This window comes from Rhea pennata, chromosome 11 (genome assembly GCF_028389875.1).
Source record: "Rhea pennata isolate bPtePen1 chromosome 11, bPtePen1.pri, whole genome shotgun sequence".
Classification (NCBI taxonomy): domain Eukaryota; kingdom Metazoa; phylum Chordata; class Aves; order Rheiformes; family Rheidae; genus Rhea; species Rhea pennata.
The window spans coordinates 14,216,839-14,231,136 of NC_084673.1; the positions used below are offsets into that span (position 1 = coordinate 14,216,839).

A 14,298-nucleotide genomic window follows, 5' to 3' on the forward strand; every position below is an offset into this window, starting at 1 on the left:
TGCTTTTACAATATTCCACTATTGAAATAGCTAGGTTTACTGCTACAGCTTTCTATTCTTAAGTAGCATGAGTCTTGCACATCAGCCTTTGGAGTTGGTGCCCACGTCAGGGGAGGAATCCTTTTCATAATCCTAAGGTTTATGGGGGTTTTTCGTTTTGTTTTTGTTTTTTGTTTTTGTGTTTTGTTTTTGTTTTTTCCAGATGTATCCCATGTCTGTCACTCCCACTTGCATTGTTATGAAGCACCTCCATCCTGAGCAATTTTTGATGGGGGTAAATACTGACTAATAAACCATGAATGTGAGCCAGTTGCTACTATTTCTGTCTTATTTTTTCTTACGTTGTTTGAAGCTTATTGTACATTAATTCTTAAAGTAGTAACTCCTGTCAGTCAAATGTAATTTAAAAATAGTCACCCTTAACTCATTCATCATTAGTTAACTATGATAAAAAAGAATTTCATGTGCCTGTATGTAATTTTTTTCACTCATCTGTTTAGACAGCTGTTGTATGCTTAAAGTTTTTTTTCTAAAACATTGTAAACAATCGAGCTCCCTAAAGCAGTCCTGATAACTACTGGGTTTCTTGGTGGCTGCATTTACTTTAGGTTTCTGGGTTTTTTAACACTGTTCCTAACCCATCCAAGGAACCTTCCATTAATAATTGGAGTGGAAATGTGTAAGAATAAAGACTTGTCTGAATATCCGTTTGCTTCTGATTCAAGAATTTGTTTCAGGAACTGATGGAGTGACCCTGATTCAAAAATCAGCGTTGCACTTCACATGTATGAGCCACTTCTTGAGACCTCAGTGAAACAGTACCTGTCAGTTTACATACAATTGGGAAGTTCTGACTTATGTGCTCTGCCTGAACGTCGGCTATTTTGAAGAGTGTATCAGCAGACTGTAATTTCTATTACCTGATCTCCGTAATTGTTTTCTAGATTGTGTTTGTTTTGCATAGTGAGCTGTGATAGATAATAGGATAAACTCTGTTTTAACTCAAGGAAGATAAGAAGCCTGTAACTTGGTCTTTGCTCTTTTGTGGGCTGAATTTCTCAGGAGTTAACTCCGTGTGGCTTTTTTCCATTTTCTTAAATGGGTGGTACAGGTACCACATCTGTACCGTTTGCTGAGAGCGATGTCGCGGGTAACAGGGAGCCATTGTGACAGGCTTTCCTGTTCCCGTGTTCTGTCTTGCCTAACAAGTCTGCAGCTGCTACGCTCTGGATAGCCGTAATCTTCCAGTTCCAGCAGTAGCAGAGAAGATAGTGAAAGGAGAAGCATGTAAGGGGCAAAGCTAGAACCTTTAAATCTGCCTTGTTTTTCCCCATACTTGGAGAATGTTTCCTCTCTTCCCATTTCTCCCAAATAGCATTGCATTAGAATAGGTTTCCTGAAAACAAGGTTCAGTTTTGCTCCTTCTGACTTGTCCACTTAAGAAATAACTTCACACTTAAATCCCAAAGCAAGGTTTTTCTTTGGGACAGATAACATACTTGTATGATGTTCTACAGAACAGGTATGTTCTAACTGCAGGAAAGCATTCCACACTTAGCAGGAGTACAGAGAGAACAGCTTTGTCAAGGGGCAGTATCTGTATGAAATGCAGTCTTACTACTCTCTGTATGATACTTAGGAAAATGCGATTCTGCTCCCTTACCAATACTAAATATTTAAAGTAATCACTAGGTTTAAGCTACCTTAGCTACTAAATATGTATAGTAATTGGAAAAGATCCTTTAAAGGAACAGAAACAGATAGCAGCCAGGCAAACTCAGATACAGCAACTGGCAAAGCAGTCTTTAGGAATCAGTTTTGGGGTATAAAAACTCATCTCAACACCTGCTGCTAAGTTACTGTGGATGACTTAAGAAAAAAAATATTTAAAAATCCTGTTAAGTGGTTTTTATCAAAAGCATCTCATACTCTTCTAGTGTTAGAAAGACTGAATAATTCAATAAGCTAAGTTAGCTATCTCATAATTTTCCAAAGACTGTTGCTGCTTAAGCAGCAACAAATTGGCCTTAAACCTGGATTAAAATAGTTAGCTAAAAGTGATTAATTGTTTAACATGTTAAATAGCTAGCTCTAGGGTACTTTAAAGGAAGCAATTTTGGGGCTAATCTCTGTTTGAGGTGCCTCCAGTTAAGTTCTCTTAAGTGGCTAATTTCTTCAAAATCGGTAATTATTGCCCAATTTTATTTTATTTTTTTTTTTACTGGGTTGGGTATCCTTTTTAATGTGAGAAGATGGCAGTCCTGCTTTGTGCAGCAGTCTTCTGTGATGTTTGTTACAGACAGTAAATACAAAGTAAAAAATAAGTTTACTTATACACAACTACATATTCATTATTACTACTGGTTTTATTGCAGTAATGCTGCAAGGAGTAACTGGCACTCATCTTCTGTGGAACTGTGCGATTCTGATGTTCCATAGCATCGATTCAAGTGAGTATTGCAAGAAGTATTTTTATAGAAGAAACATAATTTTACTAGCAGGAAATTAAGGTTGCAACTTTGTCTTGGCTATCATTGAAAAATACTGAAAAACGTTACCGAGAAGGAAATATTCCACATGGGATTGATTAGTCCTGAAAAATACAGGAAACTTACCTTTTTCCTCAAAGCATGATCCCCATTTCCCTCTTTATGCATCTGTGAGAAATATACTTGTTGTTCCATCCCTGGTAGTGCATCTTGTTACTGTTTTACCTTGATTATAGATTCTTTTCCACTTTGGACTCCCCCTCCCCCAGCCAACAGTTTAAAATATTCTTGAAATCTGTAGAGGTTTTACATACTTACTATAGCAGGTAGACTAAAACAGTTAAAAGATTTGTCAGGCTGATAAGTTGCGCTCACACTAGAAGTTAATTTCGGTCATCTGAAATTGTGCATAAAGGGTCAGCCTACACACTCAGCTTGCATTTGATCCTTTGTCTCAAGAAGGCAGACTTCAGAGGTAACATTTTCAGATCCTGGTAAAAGGCTGTCTCTTGTTCCAAGAGTTATTGTAAAATGTTTCTGCAATATCTAGATGAATAAGGTATTCCGCTTTCAGGGTGTGTTTGTGTGCCTTTAAATCCTCTTGAGGGAGTAACATACAGGACAACCATAGTCATCTTTTTAGATTCTTCTAAACAAACTGCCAGATGGCTGATCTCTTACAAACTTGCTTCGAAACCTTTATAAAATCTTCAAAACTACTTCTGTTGTGCCTTGACCACCAAGGACCATGACATAACTGTTAATCTGAACTTTGGAGGTTGTATTTCTGTTAATGTGGGTTTCACATTCTCTATTTTGACATACATTCGATTCTCCCTGCTCAGATACTACTTTTCCTCAAGGCAGTCCTGTATGGCTCAGAAAAAGCAAGTTGTATCCCGGGATGAACTGTGGATTTGTACTCCTGTTGCTCTTAATTATCTAAAACACCAGCAAGTTTGTTCTATATTTTAGTTTCTTGGTTAGACCATGATATCTGTCCTAGAACTGAGACATGTCTTTCAAAAAATTCCGTCACTGAAAGCTGTTAAATAAAGCTGTGATGGGGTGAGTTTCTTATATGGAGCGGGAAAAAAAATGCAAGGAAGAGCAAATAGGAATTTAATACTCAGGGTAAGGGAGGGGAGAGGGGGTTGTCTCAGCTGTGATGTGGTTGATTTGCTAGTGGAGTCCCACTGTGATTTACACCTTAATGGAATCACAGGATGATGGGATGACTGAGATTAGGAAGAACCTCTGGAGATCATCCAGTCCAACCTTCCTCTTCCCCCCCCCCCCCCCCAACTCAAGCAGGGTCACTTGGTGCATGTTGCACAGGATTGTTTCCAGGCAGCTTTTGATTATTTCCGGAGAAGAAGACTACACAACGTCTCTGGGCAACCTGTTCCAGTGCTCTGTCACCCTTACAGGAAGGCTTCTCCTCATGGTCAGGTAGAACTTGCTGTGTTTCAATTTGTGCCCGCTGCTTCTTGTCCTATTGCTGAGCACCACTGAAAAGAGTCTGGCCCCCTTGTCTTGATGCTCTCCCTTCAGATACTTCTGTGCATTGCTAAGATCTTCCTCTCAATCTTCTCCAGGCAGAACAAGCCCAGCTCTCTCACGCTTTCCTCATCTTCATAGCCCTGTGCTGGGCTCTCTCCAGTAGCTCAGTGTCTCTCATATTGGGGAGCCTAGATGAGACCTCCCCAGGGCTGGGTAGAGGGACAGGATCGCCTGCCTCAACCTGCTGATGACACTCTTCCTCATGCAGCCCAGGATACCGTTGGCCTTCTTGGCCCCAAGAGCAAGTCGCTGGCTCATGGTCAACTTGCTGTCCATCTGTGCTCCCAGGTCCTTCTCTGCAGAGCTGCTTTCCAGCAGGTCAGCCCCCAGCTGTACTGGTGCATGGGGTTATTCCTCCCTAGGTGCAGGACCCTGCATGTGCCTTTGTTGAACTTCATGAGGTTCCTCTCTGCCCAGCTCCAGCCTGTCCAGGCAGCACAGCCTTCTGGTGTATCAGCCACCCCTCCCAGGTTGGTATCATCAGCAAACTTGCTGAGGAGGCACTCTGTCCCTTCATCCAGGTCACTGAGTAAGTTTGATAATACTGGAGCCAGTACTGACCCCTGAGGGACACTGCTTGCTACAGGCCTCCAACTAGACTCAGTGCCACTGATGACAACCCTCTGAGCTCTGCCTTTCAGCCAGTTCTCAGTCCACCTCGCTGTCCACTCATGTAAGCTGCGCTTCCTGAGCTTGCCTGTGAGGATGTTAAGGGAGATGGTGTCAAAAGCCTTGCTGAAGTCAAGGTAGACGACATCCACAGCTCTCCCCTCATCTACCCAGCCAGTCATCTCATCATAGAAGGCTATCAGATTGGTTAAACATGATTTCCCCTTGGTGAATCCTTTCTTGTCCTTATGTGGAGATGGCATCCAAGATGAGCTGCTCCGTTGCCTTTCCAGGGTTCAAGGTGAGGCTGTCAGGCCTGTAGTTTCTGGGGTCATCCTTCCTGCCCTTTTTGAAGACTAAAGTGACATTTGCTTTCCTTGATACGTCTCCCAAAGAGAAGTGTATAGTGAGACTACAGTGTATAGTGAGGCTACAAAACCTATTTGTGCTATGTTTCAGAGGAGTGAAAAACAAAAGGTCATTGAAGAGTCCCAGGGACATAACTAGAGTTTGGGAAAATATCCCTGTGTGTGTGTGTGTGTGTGTGTGTGTATATATATATATACACATATACATACATATATACATATGTATACATATATCTCCACCTTTCTCCCTCCCTGCCCCCCCCCTTTTTTTTTACCCTTATAACAACTGTTATTGATCACTGAAACAGGGTACTGGACTAGATGCACTGTTTGTTGTATCTGACAAACCCACTTCTTATTCTGTTCTCTTTCTGTGTTTTGGTTCTGGTCTGATCTTGGTCTAAAAGAAAGACCAAAAGTTCTGCTCTCATATATCATAGAAAAAAAAAGTAAAAAACCAACTGTAGGTATAAAAGTTTTAATGTAACCTGTATCTGGTATGTGAGCAATAGTGTACTATGTCTTGATAATTTTCACTTAGAAGGATTCTTTAGTATAATCTAAATTTCACAGCTTTAGTTCTTTACTCACTTTGGTTCATGAAGCAATTTGAAGTAATAAAATTGAGTACAAAAAGGCGTTTATGTTTAACCTTGCTAGCCATCACTAGTCACAGTTCATAATGACTATAAATGCCTTCATAATGAAAGATAATCAGTATGAAAATGTCATTGCATTTAATTAATTATGGATATTTTGATGGTAATGAGCTAGTCATTATGAGCTTTCAGATTTTGCATCACCAACTCAGCGTGTTTTAGAAAAAAGTGAAGTGACACCCAGCGAACTTAAAGCAAAACTGAAAGATACATCAGAAGCTCTTGTAAACTTCTTCATTCCAGTAAGTAAGTGTCATTTTTATCACTGCAGTATTTTTTCCCTCTTCCTTCTCCTTTCCTTCTGCTTCACCTCCAGTCCACACTTCCACATGTACCTGCCTGTATTTGAAATCCTCCATCCAGTATTGTAAAATTTGGTAGATTTCATAAAAGTCATTTTGTTAAATACCTGTTTGGAACAAATACAGTTTTCCAATTTGCTTCCGTTGTGTTTCTGCTGTCCTATAAAACCTTTTATTCTGAGTGAGGTTCTTGTGCTAGAAATGCTGGAGACTTTGGGGTAGGATTCACCTTATCTACCTTTGCTGCATCTGATGTGAACTATTTTTCTAGATTACTTCTATAAAGAAAAGAAGGAAAGAGCAATTCAGCACATCATAAATGGAGGAAGCGTTTTGCCCTGTAGTGATCCTGTTTTCCCGCTTCTCACTTCTCATTGGCTAAAAAGGGATCCAGCTTAGACTACACTGCTCACCTTTTAGGCTACCGAAGATAAATGACAAGAACTACATTATTTCAGAAAACCAAAGAAAAGGAAATAGCAATGGAATGCATTTGATAATATTGATATAAAAGATAATACCCATGAATGTGTAGAGGGCTTGCTGTATACAAAGGCTGCAAGCCTGGTTCCATAATTAGGTCAGAGATAAACAGAAGGAAAGACAGAGAAATTGGTCTTCCCGTGGTATGTTGTTGCATTACGTTAGTAAAAGCAGTGGAGAGGCACTGATGTTTGCCACTTAGCCGTAAGTAAATAAAGAGTTCTCATGAAGTGCCTATTCCTTCATTTAATTAAATGAATTTGGACTTTGACCAGCAGTTGTGTCTATGATAAAAGTGAGATTGAGAATGCAATCAGAGTGTGGTTGGAAGTAAATAATGTTTTGCAACTGCTATAAAAGCATAATAAAAGAGATACGACACCAGATTTTACAGGAAGTCGCAGATTCTATATGATATCTACTTATTTTACATATTTGGGCCCAACCCACAGAGTATCTCATGATTCCTGAAAAATCTATTATTAAATAGCGATTTTAAAGTACATATTTAAATATTACTATGTTCAGTTGGACTGAATGCCTTAAATTTTGTTACTGCCAGCTGAAAACTATCTGCTTGTAGAAATACACAGTACCAGATGGAGAAATATGTAGTTGCAATATACTGTAATAATTGTGTGTTGAGTCCTTCAAAAACTGAGAAATTTAAATTTTCTCGACTTCTGTGTTGGTGGTGATGTTTGAGTTTTTTCATTTGTTTTTGTTTTTATAATGAGAGACAGTCCAGTTAGATAACAGCTTTTCTTTTCTGATTATTTTGCAAACCTAAAAAAAAAGTGGCACAACAGTGTTTAGATTCTGTTTTTATTATTGTTTGTTACTGACACAATACTAGTTATTTCTGTATGTTTTATGACATGATTTTAGCTTTTCTCTTAGTTTTAATGTAAAGATGCTCAATTTTTGTGAAAGAACAGGCATGAGAGTCAGTGACACTTTCTATGAGCTTAGTCTATCAAAGTATCTTAGGGACACAAAAATGGTAACTTCCTTTTATTTGTTTGAACATTGGTCTTTCGAATGGAAATCTTACATTTCATTTCTTTTGTTGAAGCATGCCGTCACAAAGACAAGCAAGCCTTAATCCCTTGTCGCGTAGGAGAGAGCATTAACAGAACAGAATGCTTGGAAAATAAGTGTTGTCCTTCCAAAACCAGCCATGAACTGAAATGTTATACCCCATTGAAAGACAGTAAGTATGACTGTGTAAATTCTTGCCTCTTAGCTAAATGCTGCTTCTGGTCAGACAATGTGATTTTTCACTTCTGTTTCTTTCCTTAGTTTTTCAGGTCACTGCTCTCTTCAAAGCAAGTGAAAACTTGCATTTGTTTCTACATATATTTTAACACGGAAAACAGCTCATTGATTCAAAATGTCTCATTAGCTTGTCAACCTCAGCCTAAACAAAGAATGTATGATGCAATACAACTAAGTATAGTTGTGTACATTAGTACAAAGAATGTGGTGAAGGCTTTATTTGTAGGAAGGAGTAGTGACTCTGTGAAAGTGGTATGAAGAGAAGCTGAGCTCAGTGGCTGAAGAGAAGGCTAAATGATGATCTAATAGATACTGAAAACTATTTGAAGGGACATTACTAAGATGACAGAACCAAACTTTTCTTGGTAGTGACATGCAATGCAAAGGGGAATGGCTGATTATCAATGCTTGGAAGGTTCACAGGTATTAGGAGAAAAAAATAAAAAGGGTGGTGCAACTCTAAACCAAGTCATCAGAGGTGGGAGAGTCTCTGTTCCTTGGAGGTGTTCAGAACTTGGCTAGAAAAGGACATGGCTCACTTGACTTAATATTGGTGGTAGTTCTGTTTCAGGCAAGAAGTTGGACTGCCTGACCTACAGAGGTCCCTTACAACCAAAATTTCTATGATTTCATGTACTTGAATTCTAGCTTTAGCATTGTATTTTCTTTTCCTCCCCTTTGCCTTTTTTTTCCCTCCCCTTGCCCCTCTTTTTTTTGCCCCCTCCTATGAGCATAGACTTAGTGTGGATAAGTTTTCTGTTTCACGTATGGAAGAATGAAACCTTCTATTGTTATGCATTCCCCTCTGTACATAATTCTATGGTAAGTTCTCTTTTACCAGAAGAGTTGAATCAAATCTTATTTTTTATCATTATGTTTTCTTGTTTGCGCAGCTTTATAAAAACTGCTGTTGCTTTTCATTATGAAGATATTTCAACAAACTGAAAGAAGCAGAAACTTAGAAGCTTTTATTAGACACAATCTCATTGCTCCCTATCATGTACAATGTCAAAATATTAGAATGATTTGGGGATATTTGTGATAGAATTAAATAGGAGCAGAACAGAGCACTAGTTATGTTAGTTTTTTTTTTTCAACATAGCAGTTCCTGCTATATTGTATCTTATTTCACCAATAGTTAAGCCTTCTCAGACAAAGCCTAACATAGAAGTTAGTAAAAATAAACTGTAAGTATAACCTGATGGTCTAGGTCTTCAGCTGATGCAATTCAGTGTATTTTCATGGGTTTCAGAGATGATATCCAATTTTCAGGAAGAATTGGCTTAATATGAACATGAAGCCCAATGGGAATATTTGTAAGCTACCATGTATTACTCACTTTTCACTTATTTGCGCTTGCTCAGATGCAAGGCGAGATCAGGACCAAACTTTAAAATTTTTCTTGTTTCCATATTTCCAAACCACGTTTAAATGCTAGGATAGCCATTGATAATATATTAGTTGTGATAGAAGGAAGTCCCATTCAGCATGAGGCCATCAGAATCTATCCATTAATTAGGGGCATATTTTAGAAATAAAGTGTTTTAATAGTATTTGGTCCACAATTGGAGTTTTATATTATATATAAAGATATATCTGTAGCAAGAAGAAAAGCTTTGCAGTGAAAATTGTAGCTTTTTGCTCATTTTAGGACATACACTCAAGCAAATATTAAAATTAAATATGCTTATTCTGCTGAAACTGCTTGATTTCTCATTTCACTTAAGCTTTTATTGTTTGGAAGTAAAGCTCGAGGACCGACTATTTTACCAAATTATCTGTTCATAGATTAATTAGCTACTTTAGTGCTCCAGGATGTACAGCATATGTCCAAAGAAAATACACAAACTTACTGCGGTGGGAACACATACTGTTTGCCTCATAGCAATCTGTTGGCAAAACAGAAGCATTTAACAGGCATTAGGCTCATGGCACTTGGGTTTCCATAAAATGGTCCTAGGCTGCATGCTAGAATGGTTCTTGATCTGGGAGTTTTGTCTTTGACTTTAGTAAGAGTAAAATGAGGCTTTAAGAGAATGCTTCAAAAGTTACAAACTGAAATAGATGAATAGTGATCACTTGCATGATTTTTGTCTCCGTTTTTAAAAATGCTTTTAAAGGAAAATGATTTTCCTGCCTTGGGCTTAACCGAACACCAGTTGCTTCTGAAACTAACCAAATACGTGGGCTGCTTGAACTCAGGTCAAATTTAAGACCTGATCTTTCTCATCTGAGCTCATTTCTAACACCTGTTTTAGTCCATTGTGTTGCTGACTGAATTATGTAGATGTCTGTTTCAGAGGCTAGTCTCTGACATCCGTACCTCAATGTATACTTCAGGATCATTCATAACTAACACAAACTTCTACTGATTCTACAGATCTGCAGCTGACATTTCGATTGTTTGTGCTTGGAGCAGGAGGATTATTTATTTTGGGGTGTCTACCATTTTGTTGCTGTGCCTGTTTGCAGAGGAGGTAAGAATTAGTGAATGATCAGATCAAATTCATGATGCAGTGTTTCTAAATGTGGAAATTCTGGACAACTGACATGTTTAAAATCAGTGAGGAGAGAAAAGATTAGAAAGGCAAGAAATTACCATGCAAAGATGAAGAATGAGTCCTTTTGAAGCTACATAAAATGGCTTAAGTAAAAAAAGATGTGTGTTTAATACCCCAGTAGTCGTTGAAAGACTCAGCTATTAGGAACTTGGACTTAATTCTGCAGCTGTCCATTTGGGAAGTCATATGTAAAACTTAAAGACTGCCTCCAGGTTAGTAAAGAAGTCTGCACATTAAGCTCTGAGTGGGGCTTGAACAGTGGTGCCTAGACTCGAGTTGAGCTCTTGAAGTAGATCCTATGCTGGGCAAATATGCTGAGGTGTGGAAGACCAGATCTTTTGCGCAAGTGCTTCTGCAGTTTTCTTCCACCCACTCTACTCATGCTTCCCACGAGAGACTAAGTTGTCTTCAGTATCTTTCTGTGCCTCCTTATATGTTAATGCACTTCATCTCTATTTCTTTCCTCCTTGGCAGTAAGGTGATACCGTCAACTACCAATTGTGAGCAAAAGGTAGCAAATGAGTCTAAAACCAAATGAAGACAGAGGGCAGCCTGTAACACTGCATACACAGGGTACGCCTTGCGGTGTCGCAAAGCATACAGCATATTCTGTTCTATCCAGAATAGGGTTTTAGGACACAGTGAGCTGAGTGCAAAGAAAATCTGGAATTTCAGTAAAGAAGTAAAGGAACAATTTGGGGAAAGGTTCATCTCACTTTGTAACATAAGGTTAAACAGAAAAAAAAATTAAAACTTCCTGCCACTTGCCTTATTTCTCAAGATCACAGAGAGGGGAGAGACAAAATCTGTTCCTTCACCACTGCTTTGAAAGATGCTTGTACAAAAGGACAACATGAATTACTGCAAACAATTCTCACTGCTGCACGGGAAATGACATGTACAGCCAGAAATTACCTGAAAGATAATAGGGAACAAATAAATGAGAAAAAACAATGTGTAAAGAAGAACAGATAGAAATGTGTTTCTCTGTGGGGTATACCTGAAATTATTCAGTAAGACACAGCGCTGAACAGTAAAGTAGTAGGCCTGAAGAGAGTGAGAAAGATGGGCTAGGAGCATATGGAAAAAACTGAATGAATTACCCGTAATGCTGCTAATGTGCAGTGGGTTTTTGATGTGTGAAGCACATTAAAGCCTGTGAATGCGATGAAAGTAGTATATTGTTTGATACTACTACGAGTTTCAGCATGTGTATATACTGTTACGATAATGGGGAAAAATGAAAGGTCCACAATACCAAAATCATTAAACTAAGATAGAATATATTGATATAAATGTACTTTATTTTTCTGAGGTGATAGTTCATATTGATTAACCAATGCTCTAACTTGGTTAATATCACAGATTTTTTTGTTCTTGAAGGCTTTCCTTTTCTCTGAGTGTTAAACTTTTGCTTTACTAAGATAATAGCTATGTGGGATCATGTACATGTGCATGCACACACCCATACACTTCACTAATGTGGCTGTTTAGCAGATGGCCACTTGCTATGGAGTTCCACATTTAGACAAAACCTGCTGTGCAGTTCTCCACATTACATCTTACACTGTGCTCAGCAGCTGATGTTCAGCATACAGATAGCCTCACTGAGTCATCGGTGACTCTGAAAACAGGAGGCAAAGAATTAGCATGAAATTATCATAAATTTTCTGGAAAATGAATTAATATGTATTCATTTTGAGAGAATTCACATTAATGTTTAAATGATCATTTTGTGTTTTTTTCATAGCCAGTGAAACTAGGAATATTGTTGTTCTGCTATGACTTGGGTTTTTTTTTCCAATGCAGTGATTAACCAGATGCTAAGTGGTTTTGATTTCTAGGATTGTATATTTGTGTTCTAGGAAAGAAGCAATCCTATAACGTAGAACATAGTAACTTCAATTGAGTTTTACCAGTTTCAGGGACTGCTGATAAGAGTATATGGCTTTGAAAAGCATTCCTTTAATGAACCTAAGACCTCCTCTCTAGGAGGAAATTCTGTTGCTTTTATTAGTAGTATTGTATGTATGTAGCAGCATTGTATGTATGTGTTGTAGTAACATTGTGTGATGAACTCAAGCATGATGTCAAAACTGTACTGCAAAGAACATGCACAAAAGTAAGGATTGTTCTATAGAGCTGTCAAAAAGTGCGACAGCTTCTGCTGATGAAATTTGGGACAACTAGTGAGTTGTACTATGCTTCTTCTAGAACAAATTCCAAGATTTCCCATTATAGTCTGTAAAGAACCAGTCGAAAACCAGGCTACTAGCCATGGAAGGGCTTTGCAGGCATTTGTGCCATGTAGTTAGAGGTGGCTGTCTATGCTCAAGATGCCCAGGAATAAAATAGTAAAGGTAATTCCATAACGTGCCCAAACTATAAGGGTTACTGTCGTCATTTGTTACTTGCTACTTTCAGCATTTAGCTAGTTGCAGTTAAGAGCACCTATATGTAAGAGTCTGGAAATCCTGTAAAACTGATAGAAGGAGCTGTTTATTTCCTTTCCACAGGTTGAGTTACAGCAGCTCAATCTTATTCTGCATACTCTTCCCTTTGCCACACTTTAATTAGTACTAGTAATTGTCAGTCAGTGAGGGTTAGTTGCTTTACTTCCTCACCAATGAACTCTGTGTTTTGCTTTCTCTCTATAGAATTTTTCATGCAGGAAGCAGAATCTACTTATGTTAATTCTACCTGTTCCCTGTGAATCAGCAGCTCCTCTTGTGTGCTGTCACCATAGTGTCTCTCTTCTTGAGTTCCATTGTCCTTTGACTTTATGTCCATCACTGTGCTACCTTGCCTTCTTTCTCATACTGTTCCATCAGTGTCTTGTCTTCATTAACCACCCCATGCCAGGATGAGTGGGTAGGAAAGGTGTGCTATATTTGAATAGCATTGTGTAGATTTTTAAATAGAGCATAAACCAGGAAAGCCTTCATTTCATTCTGCTGAATTTCTAGTACTCTTGTGAGAAGCAGGCCACAGATTTTGGTTGACTGGCTCCTAGGGAATTTTGTGGTCACAGTTGTGTTGCTCAGAATCACCAAGTCTGCTGAAACTCATGAAGAGAATATAAGAGATGGGGAAGTGCTTATCCAAATGCTTTTCATAGCCTCAATCTATATTCTAGTGATGAAATCTTGTGATGCAGCTGTGCCCTTTTCTTCACTGGAGCTAAGATTTTTATGGCGAAAGTGCAGGTGAAAAATGCTCCTTTGGAAATCAGTCAATTTCAGCTGTTGTTTTAATGTGTTGCAGTCAATGCTTCAATCCTTTACGAAGTGCAAATAAAGAAGTAGAACGAATCGTGCAGAAGAAAAGAGCACAGAGTGAAAATAACCATGGCTTTTTATCGAATTTACTTAAGAAAACCTTCAAGGATCGTAAGAGCAAGAAAAAAGGTAAACTAAACTGTATCCATTTGTCCTTCCAGTTTAGTATTGTTGTTTTACCATCAATTCTATATAAAATACTAGACATATACAGTGCTAAATATCTCTTGACCCCCAGTCTGGCAGATTTTGTCAAAAGGCACTATTTATCAGGGATCACCCTCATTTTCAGTTATGGGAGACACAATGAGTCTGCAAGAACTTGATTCCTGAATGGCACCAGAGCAAGCTATGGCCAGTATTAATTTGGCAAAAATGTCCCTAAAGCTAATTAGACTCAGGTTTTGTTTTTGTTTTTTTTTTTCTCTTTGGTGTAGAGGGACATCCAGCTAATCTCGAAGACCTCAAGCAGAACCAGGACACAAGGCTTACTTAAGTACGCCCTAGAAAATGAGGTGTTTTTTTTTTTTCCTAGTGTCAAATGAATATAATGTTGTCACACTTTGATATTGTGATTGATTTTTGCACTAATAAGTTCTTCATTCTTAATTCTTCATACTTACACCATGTCTTCTGTAGAAGACTAGTATTGCTAAAAGGCAGAAATTGCTTTTGGCAATTCCTGATTGCTGGAGCCATTCTACTATT

General features: G+C 38.4%; 1 protein-coding gene across 1 annotated transcript; it reads left to right on the forward strand.

Annotated features, from left to right (window-relative positions):
- The first annotated feature begins 2,377 nt into the window (after nt 1-2,377).
- Nucleotides 2,378-14,086, forward strand: FMR1NB (FMR1 neighbor). The gene is made up of 6 exons (XM_062585041.1): nt 2,378-2,450; nt 5,821-5,934; nt 7,549-7,686; nt 10,132-10,228; nt 13,577-13,719; nt 14,028-14,086. Exons 1-6 carry the CDS (start codon nt 2,378-2,380, stop codon nt 14,084-14,086), a joined length of 624 nt encoding a protein of 207 aa, XP_062441025.1.
- The last annotated feature ends 212 nt before the right edge of the window (nt 14,087-14,298 follow it).

Bases quoted from the DNA above. Each gene is read 5' to 3' on its own strand.
- FMR1NB (XM_062585041.1), top strand. From the start codon at position 2,378: ATGCTGCAAGGAGTAACTGGCACTCATCTTCTGTGGAACTGTGCGATT. The intron at 7,687-10,131 runs GTAAGTATGACT...CTGATTCTACAG, and splicing joins TTATACCCCATTGAAAGACA to ATCTGCAGCTGACATTTCGA. The intron at 13,720-14,027 runs GTAAACTAAACT...TCTTTGGTGTAG, and splicing joins TCGTAAGAGCAAGAAAAAAG to AGGGACATCCAGCTAATCTC.